The 24440-nt window shown below is 39.3% G+C and overlaps 1 protein-coding gene across 2 annotated transcripts; it reads left to right on the plus strand.

Moving 5' to 3' along the window:
• The first annotated feature begins 3627 nt into the window (after positions 1-3627).
• Positions 3628-19110, plus strand: LOC102903205 (C-type lectin domain family 4 member A-like). Of its 2 annotated transcripts, XM_076567947.1 has the most exons (6): positions 3641-4347; positions 5535-5651; positions 9310-9411; positions 15888-16039; positions 17375-17487; positions 18658-19110. In XM_076567947.1, exons 1-6 carry the CDS (start codon positions 4266-4268, stop codon positions 18797-18799), a joined length of 708 nt encoding a protein of 235 aa, XP_076424062.1. In that variant the 5' UTR covers positions 3641-4265; the 3' UTR covers positions 18800-19110. The 2 variants fall into 2 exon arrangements, with proteins under 2 accessions (XP_076424063.1, XP_076424062.1); XM_076567948.1 differs by lacking the exon at positions 5535-5651 and having other exon boundaries at positions 3628-4347.
• The last annotated feature ends 5330 nt before the right edge of the window (positions 19111-24440 follow it).

Consider the following 24440-nt stretch of genomic DNA (forward strand, 5'->3'; position numbering starts at 1 on the left):
GTTTGCTTAAGCATGTGTGTGTGTGTGTGTGTGTGTGTGTGTGTGTGTGTGTGTGTGTGATCTTTCTCAGTTACAGTGTTTACAGAGTGTAATTTACTCAAGACTTCTGTTTGTTTTTAAAGACAGGGTTTCACTGTGTAACAGCCATGGTTTTCCTGGAACTAGTGCTGTAGACCAGGCTGTTCTAGAACTCACAGAGATCTGGTTGCCTCTGCCTCCCAGGTGCTGGGATTAAAGCCTGCATCATCACTGTTCAGCAACACATAAAGTATGTTTCAACTCCCATTGGCAGATTTGTTCAGGTGATTTTCATTGGACTAAAGATGAAAATGAATCTGATTTGCTAAATGTGGGAGTCTACTGCATGTTCAGCTTACACGGGGCTGTTATTCTCTATGCTCTGTCTCCAAATGATAAATGTGGAAAGAAGCTGAACAGAATTTCTGTGACCCATAGCCAGACCCTAAGAACATACACAAATGAGAAATAATTGTTATTGTAAGCCACCTGTGTCGCGACTACCTTGACCAGCAAGGAAAATGCAACACCGAGCTCTTCTTCAAGCTGTTTATTCAGGCCGTTAGCAAGCGTCTTCTTTCTCGGAGGAGCTCCGTCCCAACCTTATATAGGTCCTGCTCCACTAACCTCCTTATGCCACGTGGGGCTATCGAATTGGTACACGTTTGCCTGAACAAGCCATGTCATGATGCCAAGCCAAATATGGAGTTGTTTTCCTCCAACTGTCCCGCCGGCGGGAAGGTGGGGACAGGATGTAGGCGCCATTTTGAGGTGCGGCTGCACTCAGCTCTCTACACACCTGAATATTGATATTGTCTGTGACTTATTCTAGTATATGTGAGATATGATAATGTAGAAATATATTTTTGCCTAGAGGGTAAAATCCCTGAGCATCTGTGACTGGAGTGAAGTGGTGTGTAGGTATATATATCAACATGGAAATGGTCAATAAGTTTAATAATTACACAGGACTTTATGTTCTTTCTTATCTGGTTTCTTTCTTTGCAGCACCTCAGTTACTTAGTAACTTACTGAATAAAGAATGGTGTAGGGAGGGCAAGGCAGGTGTCTGTGGAAGGGTCAGGTGTGGGGCAGCATTGGTCTGGCCCAGGGTCTGGGTGACCATGCTGAGTGCTGGACTGACAGCAGAACTGGAGCCCAAGCAGTGAGGGGAATGTGAGCATGGTGGAGAGAAAGTGTCTGGATTCAGGAGAGAGTCTCCAAGCAGCAGTCTGGTGTGAGACATCAGAGCCTGAGAGGTGAGGAGGGCAGCTATGCTATGGAATGGTCACTTGTAGGGAGTCTGTGCTCCAGCATGCTGAGGAGAGTATGAACTCATTAGGTCACTTCCTGTGGGGAGTAAGACCTGCAAATAGGAGAGGAGAGGGTTCTGATTGAAGAACTTGGTATTTGGAAGGATGAGGAGTGTACCTGTGTATAGTGAGGAGGGCACCTGTGTATAGTGAGGAGTGTACCTGTGTATAGTGAGGAGGGCCCCTGTGTATAATGAGGAGGGCACCTGTGTATAGTGAGGAGTGCACCTGTGTATAGTGAGGATTGCACATGTGTATAGTGAGGAGTGCACCTGTGTAGAGTGAGGAGTGCACCTGTGCAGAGTGAGAAGGACACCTGTGTAGAGTGAGGAGAGCACCTGTGTAGAGTGAGGAGTGCACCTGTGCAGAGTGAGAAGGACACCTGTGTAGAGTGAGGAGTGCACCTGTGTATAGTGAGGAGTGCACCTGTGTATAGTGAGGAGGGCACCTGTGTATAGTGAGGAGGGCACCTGTGTATAGTGAGGAGGGCACCTGTGTAGAGTGAGGAGTGCACCTGTTTATAGTGAGGAGTGCACCTGTGTAGAGTGAGGAGTGCACCTGTTTATAGTGAGGTGTGCACCTGTGTATAGTGAGGAGTGTACCTGTGTAGAGTGAGGAGAGCACCTGTGTAGAGTGAGGAGGGCACCTGTGTATAGTGAGGAGTACACCTGTGTAGAGTGAGGAGTGCACCTGTGCAAAGTGAGGTAAGGAAGCTGTTTACCTGGATGGATAGCTCTGTGTGGCCACTCAGTACCTTCCAGGGGCATGAGGGCTTCTGCACATGGAGGTGACCTAGGTGGAGTGTAAAGCCCAGGGGGTAAGTAGAGATTCCTCAGGGATTAGCATCAGATTCAGCACACAAGCTTGGTGAATGAGACCTTCCTCAGTCATGACATGAGAACTTCAGCCAGGTGTCTGGTCCTGAGAGGGAACATCCAACTAAAGGGAGGAAGGCATCAGTTCAGGGGACACAGGCTTGACCGTGAGGGCTGGAACCCATGCTGGAGAGACAGGCAGCTTAGTGGAGGACGAGGAAGGGTGATGGGCAGCATCAAGAGATTGTCCATTTCTCCGTGTCTTTTTTGGGGTCCCATTTTCCAGGTAGCCTCACTGGTGATGTGAGTAGCAGTCTAGTCATCCTTGTTCCACATCTAGCATCTTCCTATGAGTGAGTACATACCATATTTGTCTTTCTGAGTCTGGGTTACCTCACTCAGGATGATTTTTTCTAGATCCATCCATTTGCCTGCAAACCGTGTGATGTCGTTGTTTTTCTCTGCTGAGTAGTATTCCATTGTGTATATGTGCCACAATTTATTTATCCATTCTTCAGTTGAAGGGCATCTAGGTTATATAATATTATGCATCAATATTATATATGAATATATTATAACTTACATTTATAATTTATAAGAAATTATACTTTACTTGTATAATTTATTTCTGTTTTCTCACCGTATCCTTCCTTTTCCTCCACATATTATTTAAGCTTAAAAATAAAGCTAGACAAAATAATATAGTCATATTTCTTAGTACTTTGCATATTGTAAAGATTTCATAAACTAATGTAAGGATTAGTATTTATAAACATCTAATTCATGAGATTAGTATATTGTCTTTTATTCCAATTAGAGAAAATAATTTGCATTTGTGTGAATTGCCATTAAAAGAATATTACTTATTATTATAAAAAAAAAAAAGAGATTGTCACTTGAGAACCTACAAGAGATATTGAACATAGTTGTTTTTTTTTTTTCAGTAACAGGTGTAGGTTAGAAATGCTGAAATTTGGTAAAATAAAAGGAAACCTGTGGCAATATTCCATTAAAATGTGGGTAATAGTGTGCACCCATGGTTTTTAGTATGTTTGGATACAAATTGGAGAGAAAACCTAGAAACACAAACTAAGTGTGTGTGTGTATGTGTGTGTTTTTGTATATGTGTGTTTGTGTGTGTGTTCATGAATGTGATGTTTGTTTGTTATTTGTAGGTGCAAGAGGAGATTTCAACAATGGGTGTGTTGAAAAGAACTGAGGCTGAGCATGTAGCTATGAGCTGGAAGACGTCTGCAGGAGGAATTCAAATGATCCCATTTTTAGCAACTAGTTTAATTTTGCCTCTGGTATATTGTGATCCATTAATTCTCCAAAGTGTTCCCAACAGTGCTGTGAACCCATGAGGCTCCAGCTCAGCAGTGCAGGGATCAAGGGAAGACAGACATGAGGAGAGAGACAGCCTCCTCCCACAGCTGCTAACCAGAGCTGTGTCAGAATGTGGCCAGTGGCCCAGTGAGTGGAGAGTGCCCATGAGTGAGTTAAGAAGACAGTGGGAAGCAGAGAGCTCAGAGGAGCAGCTTCAGAAGGACCAGGATGTGAGCTTTGCCTTCCCCCTGCTGGAGGCAGCTGAGTGGGAAGTGGGAGCCCACACAATGGTGAGGGGCCGATGGTCCTCTAGAACGTGGTGACAGAACTTGGCTGTTCAGTCAAAATGAATGTTGTCGTGCCTTAAGTGTTTGCTCACATTGTCTGGTTTGCCCGAAACCGCTTTTGCATACAGAATCGCATGAAGTTATGTTTGCTGCAGAGTGTCTTAGGACAGAGTTCTCTCACAGCATGGTTCCTCTTCTCCTCTCCTTCCTAATTCTTTCCTTCCTCCTTTGAGTTCCTTTTTTATAGTATTTGCATATCGTGCTGAGTAGATTCAAACGCTACAATTCTTATTTTCTTGTTTTAAGATGTTGCATCTCTGTATGTGGCCTGAGTGATTCCGTGTTGTGGTTTCTCATTCTCATGTGGGATATCCCATCTGGAAATCTCTCTTCTTCTATATAATTGTGTGATATGACAATTTATCGCTGTGTTTGGTCCTCACATACCACGAGTTTTGGGCAGGAGACAAGGTATGTTTTCTGAGTGAGGCAGGTCTCTTCTTGATATGGCTTCAGAAATCACCTATGCAGAAGTGAAGTTCAAGAATGAATCCAACTCCTCAGGCACCTACTCAGATTCTGCCACAGGTAAAAAAAATTCTGGACTTAATGTTGGGGGGAGGATAAAGGAAGAGTCAATAATAAACTTTGGGTGAAATTGGTTACTAATCTTCTCAGCACTCAATCTCTGGGATTTACTGGAGGCACAGGGGATTGAATTGTTTGTAGTGTAGAGTTTTGTGGGAAAGAAAAGCTTGCTTGGCATGGTTTATGCTCTTGCCTTTTACAGAAACTATACCTGTATCTTGTATTCTTGTATATAGATCTTGTAGATAGCATTTCCTGCTATATAAAAATGAACATAAAATGAAATCATACTTTTCACTATTGAGCTTTTCCCCTCTATTTTGACAGTATATTGTAAATTTATGAAAACTGTTTCTGTATGAGGAGCTCTTATCTTGAAGAAACTTTTTCTTTTATACTATAGATCAAAGCAGAGCCTCTCCCTCTGTAGGCAGTTGCTCTCCACTACATTTTATCTTCATCTAGCAAATTGTTTCCAGTCATGAGTCAGTGACCAGCAGACTGACCATATGCTAAAGATTTTGAAAATGATTAGAAATATTTACCTTTTATTGCATATGTGTCTTTAATATTCAGACAGTCTGGAAGGTATTAGAATATATCCTGCTGCAACCACAGTAAAGAACACCAAGAAAACAAGGTGACATGAAAATGTACCTACAAGACAGTGTAAAAGGAAAGCCACAGCAGATGGTAGTACTTATGCTGTGTGCTCCTGTGGGAAAACATACTATATGTACATCCTTTAAAATTTGCTGAAAGGGCCAGTGTGGTGTAATTCCAGCACTCCAGAGGCAGAGGCAGGAGGATCATCGAGGATTTGAGGCCAGCCTGCTCTCCATAATGAGCTGCAGACCAGCCTGGTCTACATAGTGAGACCCTAGCCCATTACACCTCCAACCACCAAAAAAAGAACTTCCTGAAAGGATATGATCAAAGTGTTTTTGTGGATATATATATTCAAATTATTTTTCAGATCTCAAAATATTAATACCAGTTATTTCAACAGTGTGTGTACTTTTAGGTATTTTGTAATGTCTTTTACAATGGACATTATTTTTCTATTATTTCAAATGTTCACATTATTAGTAATTATGGGACATGGAGAATAGTGAGACGGGGAGTGAGGAAAAGCAGAAACAAGGGGGAAACTTATCACTCATGAGATGAATGTGCTTTCCTTCCAGCTCCCAAACTGAAGCCCACCCCTCATCTAAGTAAGCCTGGCCGCCCCTCGCTGCTCTTCACATCACTGATGACACTTTTCCTGCTCTTGGCAATCACATTCTTGGTTGCTTTTATCTGTACGTATCCCAGATGAATCAGTAGATGATGTCTGCCTCAGGTGAAGAGAGGTTCTGCTGTAGCACCAGCATTTAACAGAGTATGGTGAAGAAATGTTGTTTCAGGAAAAATAATTCAAGGGGTTACATTGTGGCTTTTACTCTGTCCTTGGATTTAGCTATTGTCTTGGAAAAAATGGAATCCATCTCATTAGTAAAACTGAAGTGCATTTATGAATGTTTGTGGGCTTGTGGAGTGAACTCTGTGGGGGTGTTGTCTTTGTTAGACTGGGAGATCAAATCTGTTTTCTCATTGGCATTGAGAAGTCAAGCTGTATGTGTATACAAGCTGTGTGTGTATAGGGCTCCTTCATCTTGGGATGACCTTGTGGACAAGAAGTATTTAGGAAGAAATTATCCAAGAAGTGTTCTTCAGCTGATTTCTAATTGCTGTGTCCCACCCAGGATTATGTGATATCTAGGAGCCAACTGAGCAAATGGGTAGATTTCTGCTCATCAAAGTTTCGAGAATTTCTGAAAATTTTAAAATACATGCAAACTAGTGTATTTAGGGTGTTTTACTCATTCATTAGAATCAAGTAGTAGTCATTTACTGTATGTCTTACAGTGTGTCTAACAGACAGAGTCCAGGAATAACATGGACTCTGTTCTCCAGAATCTTGGAGGAAAGTCAATGAAATAGTGTCAGCCAGGTATAGTGGCATACTCCTACTATCGCAGCTACTCAGGATGTTAAGACAGGAGGACACGAGGGTGGATCTATATAGATGTAACTGTCTTATTGAATAAGAAACCTGACTACCTCAGTTGATAGAGAAGAGACACTGAATCTCAGGGTCTTGGGTTCGTGCCCCACATTAGGTGCCGAATGTAGATGTATCAGTTTTATTAAATAAGAAACACAGAGCCAAATGCAGAGTTAAAAGCCCATGAGGTCAGAGCAGTAACTGAGAGCTGAGACTAAAACAAACTGCCATCTTAACCTTCACTGCCACTGCTGTCCTTCCCCTGAGAAAGGGACCTACTTCCTGTATATCTGTGTTTTTATTGACTTTCTGTTCTGTCTTCTCATTGGTTGTGAACCCGACCACATGACCTGCTCGTGACTGCCTGTCTATATAGACCTCTAGGTCTCTATGGTTAATATTGAGATTAAAGGTGTGTGTCTCCATGCTGGCTGTATCCTTGAACACACAGAGATCTGCCTGTCATGTGATCAGGATTAAGGACATGTGCTACCACTGCCAGACTTCTGAATGGCTTGCTATTAGCTCTGAACCCCAGGCAACTTTATTTATTAACATACAAATAACATCACATTTCAGCACAAACAAAATATAACCATAGAGCTAGCTTGGACTATGTAAAAAAAATCTGTGTCTAAAAAATATGAAGAAAAAGTGGACTAGTGTCTACAACATTGTCCAGGAAGTCTTGTGCTGACACAGATTTCCTAGAAGAGGCTATGTCTAGAACCGTGTGTACCAAGAATGTCACAGAGATGTGAGACAGAAGCATGAATGGCTGAAGTACACAGTACTAGGTGAAGAAGAAATGACATTTCCTTAGGTAGACATAGAGGGATGCAGAGCTTGTGTTGCGCCCCATTATGAAAATCTCAGTTTTTTTCTAAATATTGTTTTTTTAATCAAGTATGGTTTTCTGTTTAATAAATCAGCATAAACTTAATAAACTAAGACAATTTCTTACTTATCTTATGCTTCTGTGGTTTGTCAGCTTAGGCTGATCTCCACTGAGTGACTTCTCTGGTCCTAGCTGAACTTAGACGTGTGTATGTAGTCAGTTACCATTCCAGGCACCTCAGCTTCCAAGAAGAGGCATCCAGCTTGAATGACTAACAGTATGACCCACCTTTATATAATTCCTTAGGATGTCCAGGCTTGTTTACATAGCAGCATACAGACTTCCAAGATTGAGGGTGATCATGAGCCAGGTCTATTAAGAATATTAACCCAAAAGCTGGAGAGATGACTCAGTAGTTAAGAGCACTGGATACTCTTCTATAGGTCCAGAGTTCAATTCCTATAAACCACATAGTGACTCACAATCATCTGTAATGAGATCTGGTACCCTCTTCTAGTCTGTAGGCATACATGTAGCCAGAACACTGTATATGTAATAAATATATAAATCTTTTAAAAAATTAACTTAATAATAGAACAGAGTTGATTTTGCACCTTCTCTTGGCCAAAGGATTTCTTGGAGGCAGCTCACACAAAAGACTTCATCTTTTTTTTTTCCTTTTGTTAACCAGGGAAATTTCAAAATCACATTGCAATGGTATGTGGATACAGAAGTTAAAAGTTGTGGTCATTTTTTGCAAGGCATCACAGCCATGGAGAACCACTGCAACATTTCAAATGGAGAATTGATGTATGTGAACATAGGTTATAGATAGCACTTTTGCAGGACTCTGAAAGCAGAGTAACTAGGACAAAAAGATAAATGAGAAGTCCTATTTCTAACCTGATAATGAGATGAGTATCTGAAGAACATGAGATGTGGCGACTTTGAATGGTAAAGAGCACAACACCAAGGAACTACATGCTGATGAATGTAGAGCTCCAGGGATTAAGGGGTCCAAGAACTACAGTGTAACTTTCATATTCTGATGATATAAACTCAGCAACCATGAAGATATTCAAAGAGGTAGACAATCTAGGATAAGTTATAGGTTTAAGTTGGCACGTGTTGATTTCAGTTTGGGGCTTATTGAGGCTAACCTAATATGTTTGTGTTTAGTGAGCACAAATTCCAGCACATACAGGCAGCAGGCAAGACCATAGCAATACATGGCATCACTCGGGAAGATTTTGTATGAGGAGGAAGCATCATGACAAGATTGTAGGAAGTGTTACATTTTAAAGGGTGGATGGAGGGAGAAGAGATTATAAAAAACAACAAGAAGTGATGGCAAAAAAAATGGTGATGCAAATGCAGGATGGAGCAATGTGTTAAGAGCTGGGGAGGAGGAGAACTGGGTTGAGTCCAATAGCAAGATGGCTAACTAATAATCCTGGGGTATTATTGATGATCCATTTCAAACCTAGTGTGAGTGAAATGGAGGAAGCCAAAGTGGTGGGATAAGGAGGACAAGACTCAGGGAGGAAAGTGAACAAATTCAGTTCTAGAGAGAAGCCAGTCAGCTGTAAACTGGAAGGGAATGAGCGTGTGCGTGGAGGAGTAAGCTGATCCAAATGAGGAGAGTTTAAGGAAGAAAACAATGCTCCATAGATACATGTTGAGTTCTTTTTTTATTTCCTATTCTAAAATAAGCTAGAGCTACTCAGAATCAGCTAACCCCCTTACCTCCCAAAGACAAGGCAGTTTACATCCTTAAATACAAATATCTCTGTCTGCTTCATCTCCCCCAGGAGTTAGCGTTTTCATCTCATGTTAACATGGAAGGGTATGGCTCACTCCCTTTAGAGTCATGGTCTTTCTGGAGTCCTGGAAGTACCTGTGGTTTCAAATAGGAGGCTGAGGACTACATTGGCTGTGGGGTGATGGGAATCTTAGGCTCTGTCTACTTATGTAATTGGGACTTGGTAGATCTTTGCACCAGTAAGTAGACAGTCAAAGCCATAATATTTTCATGAAAATGAGTGGTTTTGTTTCTGGTGTTTTTTTTTTACAGTTTATTTTCAAAAATACTCTCAACTTCTTGAAGAAAAAAAAGTTACAAAAAATATAACTTACACAGAATTGAGCTGCACAAAAGACTATTCACCCATAGAAGGTAAGAATTAATATGCCTCAGAGCTTTGTTGCTGGCTATAGGGTGTAATGGTTCCACAGAGATTTTCCTCCCTCCCTCCCTCCCTCCCTCCCTCCCTCCCTCCCTCCCTCTCTCCCTCCCTCCCTTCTTCTCTTCCTCCCTCCTTCCCTCCCTTCCTTCCTCCCTCCCTTCTTTCCTTCCTCTCTCCCTCTCTCCTACCTTCCTTCCTTCCTTTCTTTTCATTTTTCTTCTCTTATACATTACATCACAAATGCAGTTTTTCTTCTCTCCATTCTTCCAGTTCTCTTCCCCACCTCCCCTCTCCCCCTGATCCACTCTTCCTCCATTTCCTTACAAAAATGATCATATCTCTCAGGCATATCAACTGAACATAGCATGACAAGTTATAATAAGACTAGGCACATACCCTCATATCAAGGCTGACCAAGGCAATCCAGCAGGAGGAAAAAGTCCCAAGGGCAGGTAAAAGAGTCAGAGACACCCCCACTCCCACTGTTAGGAGTCCCACAAGAACATCAATCTACACAACTATAACTGGTATCCTCAACGTCTCTGGCTCCTACGATCCTTCCTTTACCTCTTCTGCGGGGTTCCAAAAGATCTGTCTAATGTTTGGCTGTTTCATTGACTCTTCAATTATTCTCTTTGTTTCTATTTTATTGATTTCAGCCCCCAGTTTGATTATTTCCTGTTATTTCCTCCTCTTTTGTGTGTTCACTTTTTTTGTTTTAGAGCTTTCTGGTGTGCTGTTAAGTTCCTAGTATGAGATATCTCCAATTTTTTAATGTAGGCACTTAGTGCTATGAGATTTCCTCTTAGTGCTGATTTCATTGTGTTCTGAAGGTTTGGGTATGTTGTGCATTCATCATCATTGAATTCTAGGAAGTCTTTAATTTCTTTATTTCTGCCTTTTGATCCATCAATCATTCAGTAGAGAGTTGTTCAGTTTCTATGAGTTTGTAGCTTTCTTTTATTCCTGTTGTTGTTGGAATACAGTTTTAATCTGTGGTGGTCTGATAGGATGCAGGGGTTATTCCATATTTTTTTTTGAATCTGGTGAAACTTGCTTTGTGACCCAGTGTGTGGTCGACTTTGGAGAAAGTTCTCTGATGCTCTGCAAAGAAGGTTTATTCTTTTGTGTTTGGGTGAAAAGGTTCTGTAGATAACTGTTAGCTCCATTTGGTGCATCATGTCTGTTAGTTCCAGTATTTCTCTGTTCAGTTTTTGTCTGGATGACCTGTCCGTTGGTGAGAGTGGAGTATTGCAGCCTCTCACTATCAATGTGTGAGGGTAGATGTGTGATTTATGCTTTAGTAGTGTTTCCTTTACAAACTTGTGTAGCTAGAGTTTTCCTGCCTTGCCCACAGTCAGGACAAATCTTTGTCACCTGCCAGTCCCATAGTCGCTCAGACCCAACCAAGTAAACACAGAGACTTACATTGCTTACAAACTGTATGGCCGTGGCAGGCTTCTTGCTAACTGTTCTTACAGCTTAAATTAATCCATTTCCATAAATCCATACCTTGCCATGTGGCTCATGGCTTACCTGCATCTTCACATGCTGCTTGTCATGGTGGCGGCTGGCAGTGACTTCTTTTCCCCTCCTGTTCCCTTAATTCTCCTTTCTGTTAGTCCTGCCTATGCTTCCTGCCTGGCCACTGGCCAATCAGTGTTTTATTTATTGACCAATCAGAGCAACAGATTTGATATACAGACCATCCCACAGCAAACTTGGGTGTCCCTGCATTTGAAGCATAGATGCTAAAAATTGAAGTGTCATCCTGGTGGATTTTCCTTTAGATGAGTATGAAGTGCCCCTCCAAGTCTCTTTTGATTAATTTTGGTTTGACATCTAATTTGTTAGACATTAGAATGTCTACTCCATGATGCTTCTTAGGTCCATTTGCTTGGAATATATTTTTCCAGTCCTTTACTCTGAGGTAATATCTATCTTTGATATTGAGGTGTGTTTTTTGTATGCAGCAGAAGAATGGATCCTGGTTTGGCTTCCATTCTATTAGTCTGTGCCTTTTTTATTGGGGAATAATGTCCATTGATATTGAGAGATATCAATGGCCAAAAATTTTAATTCTTGCTATTTTGTTGTTATTGTTGTTGTTTTTGGTGGTGTATGTGTATGTGTGTGTGTGCTTCCTTTTCTTGGTTTTGCTGGGGTTAGATTATTTATTTTCTGTGTTTTCATAGGCATTATTAACATCTTTGAGTTGGAGTTTTCTTTCTATTACCTCCTGTAGGGCTGGATTTGTGGATAGATATTGTTTGAATTTGAATTTATTGTTAAATATCATGAAATAGCTCCATCTATGTTGATTAAAAGTTTTGCTGGGTATAGTAGTCTTGGCTGTCATCTACAGTCTCTTACAGTCTGCAGTACATCTATCCAGGCCCTTCTGGCTTTTATAGTTTCCACTGAGAAATAAGGTGTAATTCTAATAGGTATGTCTTTGTATGTTACTTGGTCTTTCCCCTTTGCAGTTTTTAATATTCTTTATTAATATGTGGTGAGGGGATTTTCTTTTCTGGTTCAATTTATTTGGTGTTCTGTCTGCTTCTTGTACCTTTATAGGCATATCCTTCTTTAGATTAGGAAATTTTTCTTGTATGATTTTGTTGAAAATATTTTCTTGGCCTTTGAGCTAAGATTCTTCTCCTTGATCTATTCCTATTATATTTAGGTTTGATCTCCTTATAGAGTATAAGATTTCCTTGATGTTTTATGTCAGGAATTTTTTAGATTTTTTTCCTGCTGAATTATCTATTTCTTCTGTAATATCTTGAATGCCTGAGATTCTCTCTTCCATCTTTTGTATTCTCTTGGTGATGTGTGCATCTGTAGTTCTTGTTCACTTACCTAGACTTTCCATTTTCAGAATCCTTCATTTTGTGTTTTATCTATTCATTCCATTTCCATTTTCAGGTCTTGATCAGTTTTATTCATTTCCTTCAACTGTTTGTTTTTTCTTTGCTTTCTTTATGGAATTTATTTATTTCCTCCATTTTTTTGTGTTTTCCTTGATTTCTTTAACGGGTTAATTCATTTTCTTCTTTAAGGATCTCTATCACCTCCATAAAGTTGGTTCTAAGGTCTTTTTCTTGTACTTTGACTGTGTTGGAATATTTTGGGCTTGCTGTAGCAGGACAGCTGAACTTTGATGGTGCCATATCACCCTGGCTGTTGTTGATTGTATTCTTAGCCTGGCATCCAGGTATCTGGGTTTGAGGTGATTTTAGGTCTTGGTGTCAATTTCTAAGTTTGTCCTTGTATTGTGGGTGTTTTATTTCTTGGTTTCTCTTTCCTTTTTGGTCTTTTATTCTGTGTGGCCTATGGTTGAACAGAGGATCTTCTCCTGAGCTCAGGGCTGGCTGGACTTCTGGCAACAAAAGTGGCCTCTTGTTGAGCAGGGGATCTCCATCTGAATTGGGGTCTGGGACACTGTGAGGAGGGGAGAGGCAGTTGGGGCTAGTGTCTGGGGTGGACTAGGAGAGAGGAGAAAGTCCTTGGGTGGGAGCTCTATCCAGAGTTCTGGTGGCCGAGTGGCTTCTAGTCCATCAATTGAGTCTTGGCCTGAGTTTGCCTACTAGTTCTTCTAGCTGGTGTGGTCTGCACTTGAGTAGGGAATGTCTACCTGATTTGTGTGATTATTTTCAATAGATATCCAGGTGGCATGTACCAAGAAGTGGAGTCCACATGTACATCTATATCAGACAGAGTCTGATACGTATGCCTCCATTTGTCTACACAAGTCTTGTTTGTGAAAAGGGTTCTATTGTATTAGATTTTTCCAGCTTCTGCTTCTTCCTGAACCATCTCTGCATACTTGCTGTTTCTCACCTCAGTACACACACACACACACACACACACACACACACACACACACACACACGAGGCTGGAGAGATGGCTCAGAGTTTAACAGCACTGCTCTTCCAAAGGTCCTGAGCTCAATTCCAGCAAAAACATGGTGGTTCACAATCATCTGTAATAAAATCTGGTGCCCTCTTCAGGCATGCAGGCATACATGCAGGCAGGACACTATATGCATAATAAATAAAGAAATCTTTAAAACATATACATATATATATATATAGATAGATAGATAGATAGATAGATAGATAGATAGATAGATAGATATAGATATAGATATATAATTTGAAGAAAATGATGATACCCTGTATCATGAATACAAATTGCTTAAAGCTTTAATAGACTCCTTGAGAACATTTTTAAAACTTATAGAATATTTAATGTGATATAAAAATATCATTCTAACCCCACATATTCATACACTGTCCCCTATATGAACATCTTTATAAGCAAACGTGGTTGCTACAACTAGCGAGTGAATACTGATGTCATTACTGATTGAAGTTCACGATTGCTAGACTCTCATCTGGGATGGCAACACTGTATTTAGCTGTCACATCTCTTTACTTTTCTCTAGGTTGGGATGAGTTTTCAGAGGATACTTGTTGTAAATGATCTGAATACCACTTCTGAGGATGAATGATCTAGTGTATTATAGGATATTCCTGTATTAAAATTTCAGTAATTGATTTTGGAGAGGAAATCACAGGTGTGAAATGTTAGTTTAATTGTACACACGGTCTAAACTATAGAAATTCTTACAGATTGTTATTATCACCTGATGGTCCACTTAAAGTAGGCCATTTTAAAGTGTACCTTTTTTTTTCATCATCTGTATCTTTTGTTTCTTTTTTTTAACTGTTCTTCTTTTATACAATACATCCCAGTTGCAGCCTCCCATCCCTCACCTCCCCCCAGGTCCATCACTCACTTATCCCTCAGATCCACTGTCCCTCCATTTCCTTTCAGAAAAGTCTTATTACACCTTGCTGTGCCGTGTTCAGCTGATAAAAGTGTACCTTTTTAAGGCTAACCAGTTGGTATTGGATAACCAATTAGGCTACTCATCCCTGGAGATTAATTCTCCCTCTCTCAGCAGGTATTATTAGCCCATAGCTCTTAGAACAATAAAAATAGGCCATGAATTTGAGAGAGAGGAGGGAACATGGCAGGGATTGGAGAGGAAATGTTATAATTATATTTTAATTAAATGTAAAAAATTGATCTTTTTTAATCCATTTTCCACATTGTAATTTTGAAAGGATGTTGCTACATGTAGCCCACATTATGGTGGAATATTGGGTTAGGTTTCTCAAGAGACAGAATAATGTATCTGTCTATATCTATCCAGGTTCTTCATAATGGTGCACAATAGTGTTTGTCGTCTGAGCCTTGTTAACGTTTACCACTAAAAATGTAATTTCTTAGTTCTTCATTGAACACTGCATGATCTGGCCATTCATTCTTCTGTCTCCTTCTGTTCTGTGATTGCTTTCTCATCTCTGACATTCTTTGTATCCATACAAGCACATAGCTATATATATGAGTGTGTAAATATAACTCCCTGTATCTGCCACAATGTTTTTCTCAATTCTTTATTTGTCATATATTTTATGCCTCTCTTATTTGGTATAGGCAGTTAAGGATCATGGTGGGAGACTGTATTTATGTATGTATGTATGTATGTATGTATGTATGTATGTACGTATTTGTTTATTTCTGTTTTGTCTCTGTTATTTAATTCAATTTCTATGGTTTTTGTTTCTCCTGATTTCTCTGTCACCTTCATTCTACTATAACCATTGAATTTAAAAGATTATTTCATAAGTTTTTCAATTATAAAATGGAAAAACATATTATTACTGATATAAAGAATTATATTTACAACACATTTGACCCTTTGACCCACCAATTTATTCTCTAAAATTCTTCCCAAGACACAATTAACTAATGTAGACAAAGCTGATCTGCTGCTATTATTCCTAATAGGGGTATAAAGAAAAGCAATGCCCTAAGAAATTGGCAAAATGGGATCTGTTAAAAATATATTCATATATCATTGTGATGGAACACTATGCAATGATTAAAATGAAGTTTGCAAAAATAAAAAAGTAATATTTACACACACTTGTTTTTTATCTTTTTTCACTTTCCTGAGGCATTCAATTTTACATTTATTTCTAGAATCTTTGTAATATTATGTCAAGTATTTTTATCATCAATTATTTAAAAATCTGTCAGAATTTTGCTGCCATGATTATTGACATGTATTATTAAATTAAACGACATATGACATTATGAAATTTTCTGGTTCTTGGTGTGGCTCTATTATTTAGAGCCCAGACAGTTTGGCATTATGTCATCAGTATCTGAGTGTCCTTTACATTCTATTTTCCTGACAGCACCCCAGTAGGACAAAGGTACTCTGATGTTAGTGTCCACAGAGGTAGAGTTGCTTGGCATCTAAGGAGTTAGGGACTCCTTGTTGTACCTGGAGAAGTGTGGAGTCCCAGCTTCCATGTGTTCTCCACATCAGGCAGATTTTAAAATGATTTTATGACATTGCACTTACATTTCCTTCTTTTCCCAAAGACAAAGTCTGGAGCTGTTGCCCAAAGGATTGGAAGCCATTTAGTTCCCACTGCTACTTCACTGTGAGTGACTCAGCATCTTGGAGTGGGAGTGAGGAGAAGTGCTCCAGGATGGGTGCTCATCTGATGGTGATCCACAGCCAGGAAGAGCAGGTGCATTCTGGGAGAGAGTAGGGCCTGGGCCTGGCCTACTCTCTGCCTCTTTTTACTAAGAGGGAGTTGTGTTGACATGGGTGTTGCTGATGTGGCAGAAGGCTTTCCATCAGGTAGCTGGAAAGGTTGCTTCAGCCTTGGCATTCTACACCTTGCCCCTGCTTCAGTGAAGCTGAACAACCCACAGGGAACCATGGCAACAGAAATGCAATGCCTGAGGGTGGAGGAAAAGATGAAATGTTTCTGCTCCAAAGAGCAGTTTGTGATTTCAGCACTCTAATGCTTCCTATAGTACCCACTGCCTAACAGAGGAGGGTGCAGAGCTGACTAGGGAAAGGGGATTAAATCAGGAGAATCACAGCCAACTATTAGAAATGAAATGTCTGAGGTTATGAATGGAGAATACTTAAATCTGCTAAATTCTCTCATGTACACCTTTCAAGAATGGTGCTGGGGAAGAAAAGAAGGGAGTGAGTCTGAGATGAGAATTCATTATGATCATGGAGGAAGATTTTTCCCAGTGTCATGGAAATCAGGCCTCTGAGTAATGACTTTGTGTCCTGGTCAGTCAGAGAAGATGGCACTCCTGGGGGTGGGGGTGGCTTTTCTATTCCTGATCCTTTCTTTGTCTGTAGATGAATTTCTAAACAGTCTTATTAAATAAGAAACACAGAGCCAAGTACAGGGGTGAAAGCCACAGAAATCAGAGTGACTGCCACCAACTAACCTTAGCTCACCATGTCGCTGTAGTTTCCCAAGAAAGCCTCTTCCTGTCTAACCTGCACCTTTATTGCCTTGCTGTTCTGCCTTCTCATTGGCTCTTAACCCAGCCACCTAACTTCCTCATCACTGCCTGTCTATACAGACCTCCAGGTCTCTATGGTTGGTACTTGGATTAAAGGCATGTGTCACCACGCTTGGCTGGTCCTTAAACACACAGAGACTTTGCTTGCCATGTGGTCAGATTAAGGGCATGTGCTACACTGCCTGACTTCTGTTTATGGCTGGCTATGAATTCTTATCTCCAGGCTAACTTTATTTATTAATTTACAAATAAAATATCACCACATTTGTCTTCTCATCTCTGTGTGACCAGAAGTTCACATCATACTGTGAAAATGTACAATTATTGTACATAAATCTAAAATTTGAAAGCCATTTAAGCACCTAAAGAAATGAAGTAGGATTTGATTATTTTGTATTTGCATATGCGCATCATAATGAACCCTATAATTTTGTATAGTTAAAATAACTTTTTAAAGATCTTATAAAATTCTATAAGAGAAAAAGAAGCACTCCATCCAGGCTGAATGCTGTATCTTTCTTTCCTCTTAGGATTTCATCACCAAGATCCTGGATGCTAAAGCTGCTTATTATATTGGGCTTTCAGATCCAGGTCACCGACAGTGGCGATGGGTTGATCAGACACCATACAATGAAAGTGCCACGTGAGTCCAGAGTTACCTAGAGGAGTCCTGGGTCCTGTAGCATGAGAAGACTTTAGGGTGTTCCAGCTGTTGGTTATGAAACTAAAACAGCTCACTCCTGGTGTGAGTGCTGGGGATGGAGTTACTTTATCCCCATTTCCTCATCAAGGAGTCCTGTGAGACACTTGTCACTGATACTCCAGGAGAGATGAGGAAATTGGGTTTGAAGATTGTAGCATGATAAGTACCCAGGGTACCCAACCAATGTGCTACACCATGGTGGGTTTTATTATTCTTCCAGTCTCTCATCTATGTATGTAATAATAGGATTTAATTTATTTTTATTTGTGTGTCTCTCTGTGAGTGTGTGCCCTGTGTATGTGAGTGCCCATGGAACCCAGGAGAGGGTGTTGGATTCTCCATAGCCGAGGTCACAGGTGGTGTGACTGCACCAATATGTTTGCTGGGAACAGAACTCTCCCATTTTCTGGAAAAGCACAAGCACTTTTAATTTCTGAGCCATCTCCCCAGCTCTCATTAATATTGTCATAATAAAAATTAATGTAAAGATCATAACTGATTATTCTTATAAATATCACATTCTGATATTGATGTTTGTTGTATTTATGTAACTATTTATAAACTCTAATATCTTAGTATGTTCCCATATTCTATCCTGATTTCTGTTGTGAGAAATAGGTGGTAATGTTATTCTCATTCTCTGTTTTCAGAGAAGACAGGTAGGAATCCAGAATATTAAGTTACTTTTCCTAGATGACAGAAATAAGTAGATTATATAGATATTTTAAGTAGCTCTTCAGTCTCTAAAATAAGACTGCTGTAAAAATGGGGAAAAAAAGACTTCATTACATCATGTGAATAAGTAGAGACCTTTTCATCATACAAATAAGTACATGGAATGACAATTCTCAGGTACCAAGACCTAGGGATGAAGTAGCCCCTGGGATGTGTTCTGGGAGAACAGTTAAGTAACAAGCTAAGAGAATATTGAGTGTGGTGGGCCTTGTTATCCAGGGACATGTCAGACATGGGTGGTGGAGAACAGTTGATTTGTATACACCTGAATCTGATTTCCACAAATTCCCACCACATCCTCTTCTTGCTTACTCTTGTTTTCTCTTTCCCAGCATCACTGTGGGAAACACCCTGATGCTCTTTCCTCCCTTCCAGGTTCTGGCACCCAGATGAGCCCAATGATAACAAAGAACAATGTGTTATGATAAATCATCCATATTCTGGTTGGGGCTGGAATGACGTCCTTTGCAGTGGTAAACAGAAGTCAGTTTGTCAGATGAAGAAAATTTACTTATGAATCAAGCATTCTCCATGGACATGGATTGCATTTTTATCCAGCATTACACAGACACCTGGAAAGATCTTCTTATAGAAGAGTTGTCCATAGAATTTAGACACGCAGCCAACAGTTGTACATATGAGAACACCAGCCTATATAGATACTTATTTATTCATTCACTTACTCGTTCATAAAATGACCTTTTTTTTTTTTTTTTTGCACACATGGATTTTCATTTACCCCTCAAGGTTTCATTTACTCACACAATTGTATGATATGTTCTCTCCTATTTGTTTACTGACTCTCTTAGTTTGGCTTTATTAACATGTGCTTGACTTGAGAAATAAAATTCTATATATTTAAGTTATGGTGTCTGGCTTGATATATATATATTTATTGTGAAATAATTATCCAAAGCAGGTTAACACCATCTATTACTTAACATAGTTGCCATTTCATGTAAGTGTGTATGTGTGTGTGTGTGTGTGTGTGTGTGTGTGTGTGTGTATGTGTATGTGTGTGTGTGTGTATGTGTGTGGTGTGTGTGTGGTGTGTGTGTGTGGTGTGTGTGGTATGTGTGTGGTATGTGTGTGGTGTGTATGTGTGGTGTGTGTGGTGTGTGTGTGGTGTGTGTGTGGTGTGTGTGGTGTGTATGTGTGGTATGTAGTATGTGTAGCTAGAGTTTTCCTGCCTTGCCCACAGTCAAGACAAATCTTTGTCACCCGCCAGTCCCACAGCCGCTCAGACCCAACCAAGTAAACACAGAGACTTATATTTCTTACAAACTGTATGGCCATGGCAGGCTTCTTGCTAACTGTTTTTATAGCTTAAATTAATCCATTTCTATAAATCCATACCTTGCCACATGGCTTGTGGCTTACCGGCATCTTTTAATGCTGCTTGTCAGGGTGGCGGCTGGCAGTGACTCCTTTGACCTTCCTGTTCTTTTATTTCTCCTCTCTGTTAGTCCCGCCTATACTTCCTGCCTACCCACAGGCCTATCAGTGTTTTATTTATTGACCAATCAGAGCAACTTGACATACAGACCATCCCACAGCACAGCCAAGTGCAGACCATCTCAGATACCTGCACTCAGGCCCATGGTCCTAATCATCCTCTATGCAGACCTGCTGGGTAAAGCCATGAGGAACCCGAGAACGGGCTCCCACAGGACATACAGAACATCCCACAGCAAGTGTGTGTGGTGTGTGTATGGTGTGTGTGGTGTGTGTATGGTGTGTGTGGTGTGTGTATGGTGTATGTGTGTGTGTGTGTGTGTTGTGTATGTATGTATGTATGTATGTATGTATGTATGTATGTATGTATGTGTGTGTGGTATGGTGTGGTGTGTGTGTGTGTGTTTTGAAGAAAATTTAGATACACAGCATGGTGTTAACCATTGTCACTCTATTGTACCTTGGTCCCGCAGTATTTACCTTTATTTTATCTGGCACTTTGTGACCTTTTGTCAACATGTCATAGATCCCAACACCCAGCCCCTTAGACCTTCTGCATTCATCCATTGTTGCACATTAGAGGATGTTCATTTTATGATGGACTGATGTTTCTGTGTATCTAATACACACAAAGATAGGTATTAAAAATTTGTGATCCATTCATCCACTGACACACAGGTTGTTTCCAAAGAGAGACAATTACACTTCATTCTGTATGTGGAATGTGGACAATATGGACAGAAAATGTCCGCTGTTCCTTTCTCGCACTGGATGGTCACTGTCTGAAGACTGCTCCACTGCAGACACTGCTCCTACTGAGAGTATCTAAACCTGCCTCTGTGTTGAGCTGTAATACTTTGCCTTGGTTAGAAAACTTCCAGAGGGGCCTCAGGCAGGCCCCCACAGCAAATCCAGTTCAGACCTTTCCTGCAGTCATGGAAGAAACCCCTACTCAGAGCAATTAAATAACCAAATGCCTGTTGGAATAAACCAGGCTACTCGGGGTGATCGAACAGCTGAGATAGAGAGAACAGAAAATTCAGGAGAAACCATAAAGAAAAAATTTTGGCAAACTTCTATTAATGAACAAAGATCAAAATTAACAATAAGAATAAATGATGTTTTGTTTTCTGTTCTGGTAGACATAGGTGCTGACGTGACCATAATTGCACCAGAATTTTGGCATCCAACTTGGCCTCTTCAGGAGGTAAACATTCAGCTGTTAGGAATTGGAGCATTATCTCAAGTGAAACAGAGTGCAAGATGGCTTGAATATAGGTCCAGAAGGAGAGAGAGGAAAATTAAAACCATATATGGCTAACATAGCTCAGAACTTATAGGGTCGAGACCTGTTAAAACAATGGAATACTCAAATTAACATCCCTCCAACCTCAGAAACAAATCATAAATTAACACGTTTCTGAGAGAAATATTAGAAGGTATTATTCTAATGAGTGGTCACTAGCAATCCAGATTGTACAAGAACATGGCCCAACAACTGATGATCTTCCAAAGACACCAACAGCACTATCTTTAAAAAGGTTAACAGACAAGTCTGTATGGGTCCAGCAATGGCCTTTAACAACAGAGAAACTCCAGACTTTAGAAGAGCTGGTAGAAGAACAGTTAAATGCTCCGTATATTGAAGAATCAACCAGCCCTTGGAATTCTCCTGTATTTGTTATAAAAAAAATCTGGTAAGTGGAGAATGGTAACAGACCTTAGAGCAATTAACAAAGAAATTCAGCCAATGGACTCTCTACATTCTGGAATTCCTTTGCCTACTCTATTACCAAAAGGATGGCACCCTATAGTTATCAATTTAAAAGACTGTTTCTTTTCAATACCCTTACAAGAAAAAGACAGAGAAAGATTTGCCTTCACAGTGCCTATTTACAATAATCAACTGGTTAAGAGATATCAATGGAAGGTATTCCCACAGGGAATGTTGAACAGCCCAAGCCTGCACCAATACTTTGTACAACAGCCATTGGAAGTGATATGTAAAAAAATTCCTAAATGCAAAATTTATCATTATATGGATGATATTTTACTAGCTAACTCAAATGCAGATACTTTAGAAAGAATGTTTGAAGGAGTAAAGAAAATTTTGCCTTGCTGGGGATTACAAATTGCTCCTGAAAAGATACAAAGAGGAGATTCTATTAATTATTTAGGATATAAAATAGGTCTACAAAAAATTAGACCCCAAAAGGTGAAAATTAGGAGAGATAGACTACAGACTCTTAATGACTTTCAACGATTATTTGGAGACATTTCTCATCTATGAACTATTGTTGGGCTAAAAAATGATGAACTGAATAATTTGGTCAAAACCCCAGAAGGTGACAAGGACTTAAATAGTCCAAGAGAATTATCACCTGAAGCTGATAAAGAATTGGCCTTGGTAGAAAAGAAAGTCCAGGAAGGACACATGGATCGCATCGATCCAAAGCTGGATTGAATTTTGGTTATTTTACCCTCTAGGCATTCTCCTACAGGAATTTTAATGCAGAGGGAAGATATTATATTGGAATGGATATTTTTACCAAATAAACAGAAAAAATTAAAAACTTATGGGGAAAAAGTCTCTGACTTGATTTTGAAAGGAAAATTGAGACTTCGTCAATTAGCAGGAATAGACCCAGCAGAAATTGTCATACCTTTAACTAAAGAGGACATTGAAAAATTATGGATAGAAAGTGAACCTTGGCAAAGAGCTTGCAATAATTTTTTTGGGAGAGATTAACCGCAAATATCCCAAAAATGATAGAATTGATCTTTAAAGAGAGCTGATTGAATTTTGCCTCAAATTGTATGCGAAACACCCATATCTGGAGTTCGTACATTTTATACAGATGCAAACAACAAGGAAAGGCAGGTTACAAATCAGAAAATTTAAGTAAAGTGGTTCAAAGTCTTTATAATTCAGTTCAAAAATCGGAATTGTATGCTATTCTGTTGGTATTAATGGATTTTTCAGAACCTCTCAACATAGTAACTGACTCTCAGTATGCTGTAAGAGTGGTGTTACATATTGAGACTGAAAAATTTATCCCTGATGGTTCAGAATAAACTTCACTATTTATTTAGTTACAAGACATAATCAGGAATAGGAGTCATCCTTTATATATAACTCACATCCAATACCATACAGGTCTGCCAGGCCCTCTATCACAAGGTAATAATGAGATTGATAAGTTATTGATAGGAAATGTGCTGGACACCTCAGAATTTCATAAAAAACATCATGTCAATAGTAAAGGTTTAAAAAAGGATTTTTCCATAACCTGGCAACAAGCCAAAGAAATTGTAAGGAAATGTCCTACTTGTTCCTTCTACAATCAAACACCATTACCAGCAGAATGTAACCCAAAGGGTACTCAGAGGAATGAAATCTGGCAGATAGATATGTTTCACTTTGCAGAATTTGGAAAATTGAAATATGTACATCATACCATTGATTCTTATTCAGGATTCCAATGGGCAACTGCTTTGAGTTCTGAAAAAGCTGATTCTGTAATCACTCATTTGCTAGAAGTTATGGCCATCATGGGTATACCTGCACAAATTAAAACTGACAATACTCCATCATATGTCTCTGTTAAAATGAAACAGTTTTGTGCTTATTACAAAATAAAGCATATTACAGGTATACTACATAATCCTACAGGCCAAGCAGTTATAGAAAGATCAAATTGAACTCTAAAGGATATGCTAAATAAACAGAAAGGGGTAACAAAAAAAACAGAAATAGACTGCATAATGCTCTATTAACTTTGAATTTTCTCAATGCTAATGAGAAAGGAACAACAGCTGCAGAGAGACATTGGATAATAGAAAAAACTACTGAATTAAATCAGCCCATATACTTTAAGGACGTGCTGACCTGATATGTGTTATGTTGGGGACAAGGTTTTGTTTTGTTTCTACAGGAGATAAGCTGTGGATACCATCAAAATTGATAAAGGTTTGATTTGAACAAGAAAGACCTCTTAATTAGAAGAGATGACAGTTCATCAACCAGCATGACCATCCAATTTAAACTAACTTAGACCAGTAATGCATGCCTTTTCAATTAATCAGATAATAACTTACCAAAAGGGAACCTTCCCAAAGTTAGTCTTGGGGAAAGGTTTCTGTTTTTGTCTTTTAGGAGAATGAAGGCTAAGGAATCTGAAGAACACTGGACAAAAGATACATCTGAAGAAAAAGGACAAATCATCTAGAAAAAATATCCCAAGAAAAAGAGTAAATTGGCCTATTGGTATATCATCTACAAAATTTTATAAGTCTTCCTAAATGTTTGTTTCTGCTCTTCTCTAAAGACATTTAACACTATTGGTCTTCTTGTAGTCCCAGTTCGATTAAAATTTAAAGCTGACTTTGGAGTTGGAGAATGGCTCTCACTTTCTTTAAACCCAAGCATGTTGTTAAAAGGAAATTGCAAACTTCCTGTATCCCATGCCAGAAGAGTCATCTTCTGATATGGGACAGGGAGAAAACAAAAAACAAAAAAATTTAAGGGACTATTTTATTACTACTAATCTCAATTCTTTGATTCTATTTTGATTCTTTAAACTTTTCTTAAAGTATGGATTTTATATAAAAATTTACAATATATATATATATATATATATATATATATATATATAAAACTTTGTTAAGATATTAATGGTCATATAGAGTACTAACTAATTCTA

This window comes from Peromyscus maniculatus, chromosome 3, assembly GCF_049852395.1.
Source record: "Peromyscus maniculatus bairdii isolate BWxNUB_F1_BW_parent chromosome 3, HU_Pman_BW_mat_3.1, whole genome shotgun sequence".
NCBI classification, from domain to species: domain Eukaryota; kingdom Metazoa; phylum Chordata; class Mammalia; order Rodentia; family Cricetidae; genus Peromyscus; species Peromyscus maniculatus.

What these genes read in the sequence shown, in the direction of transcription:
- LOC102903205 (XM_076567947.1), top strand. Translation starts at nt 4,266, where the DNA reads ATGGCTTCAGAAATCACCTATGCAGAAGTGAAGTTCAAGAATGAATCC. An exon ending in CTACTCAGATTCTGCCACAG is followed by an intron (nt 4,348 to 5,534) that starts GTAAAAAAAATT and finishes CTTTCCTTCCAG; the next exon opens with CTCCCAAACTGAAGCCCACC. An exon ending in TCCACAGCCAGGAAGAGCAG is followed by an intron (nt 16,040 to 17,374) that starts GTGCATTCTGGG and finishes CTTTCCTCTTAG; the next exon opens with GATTTCATCACCAAGATCCT.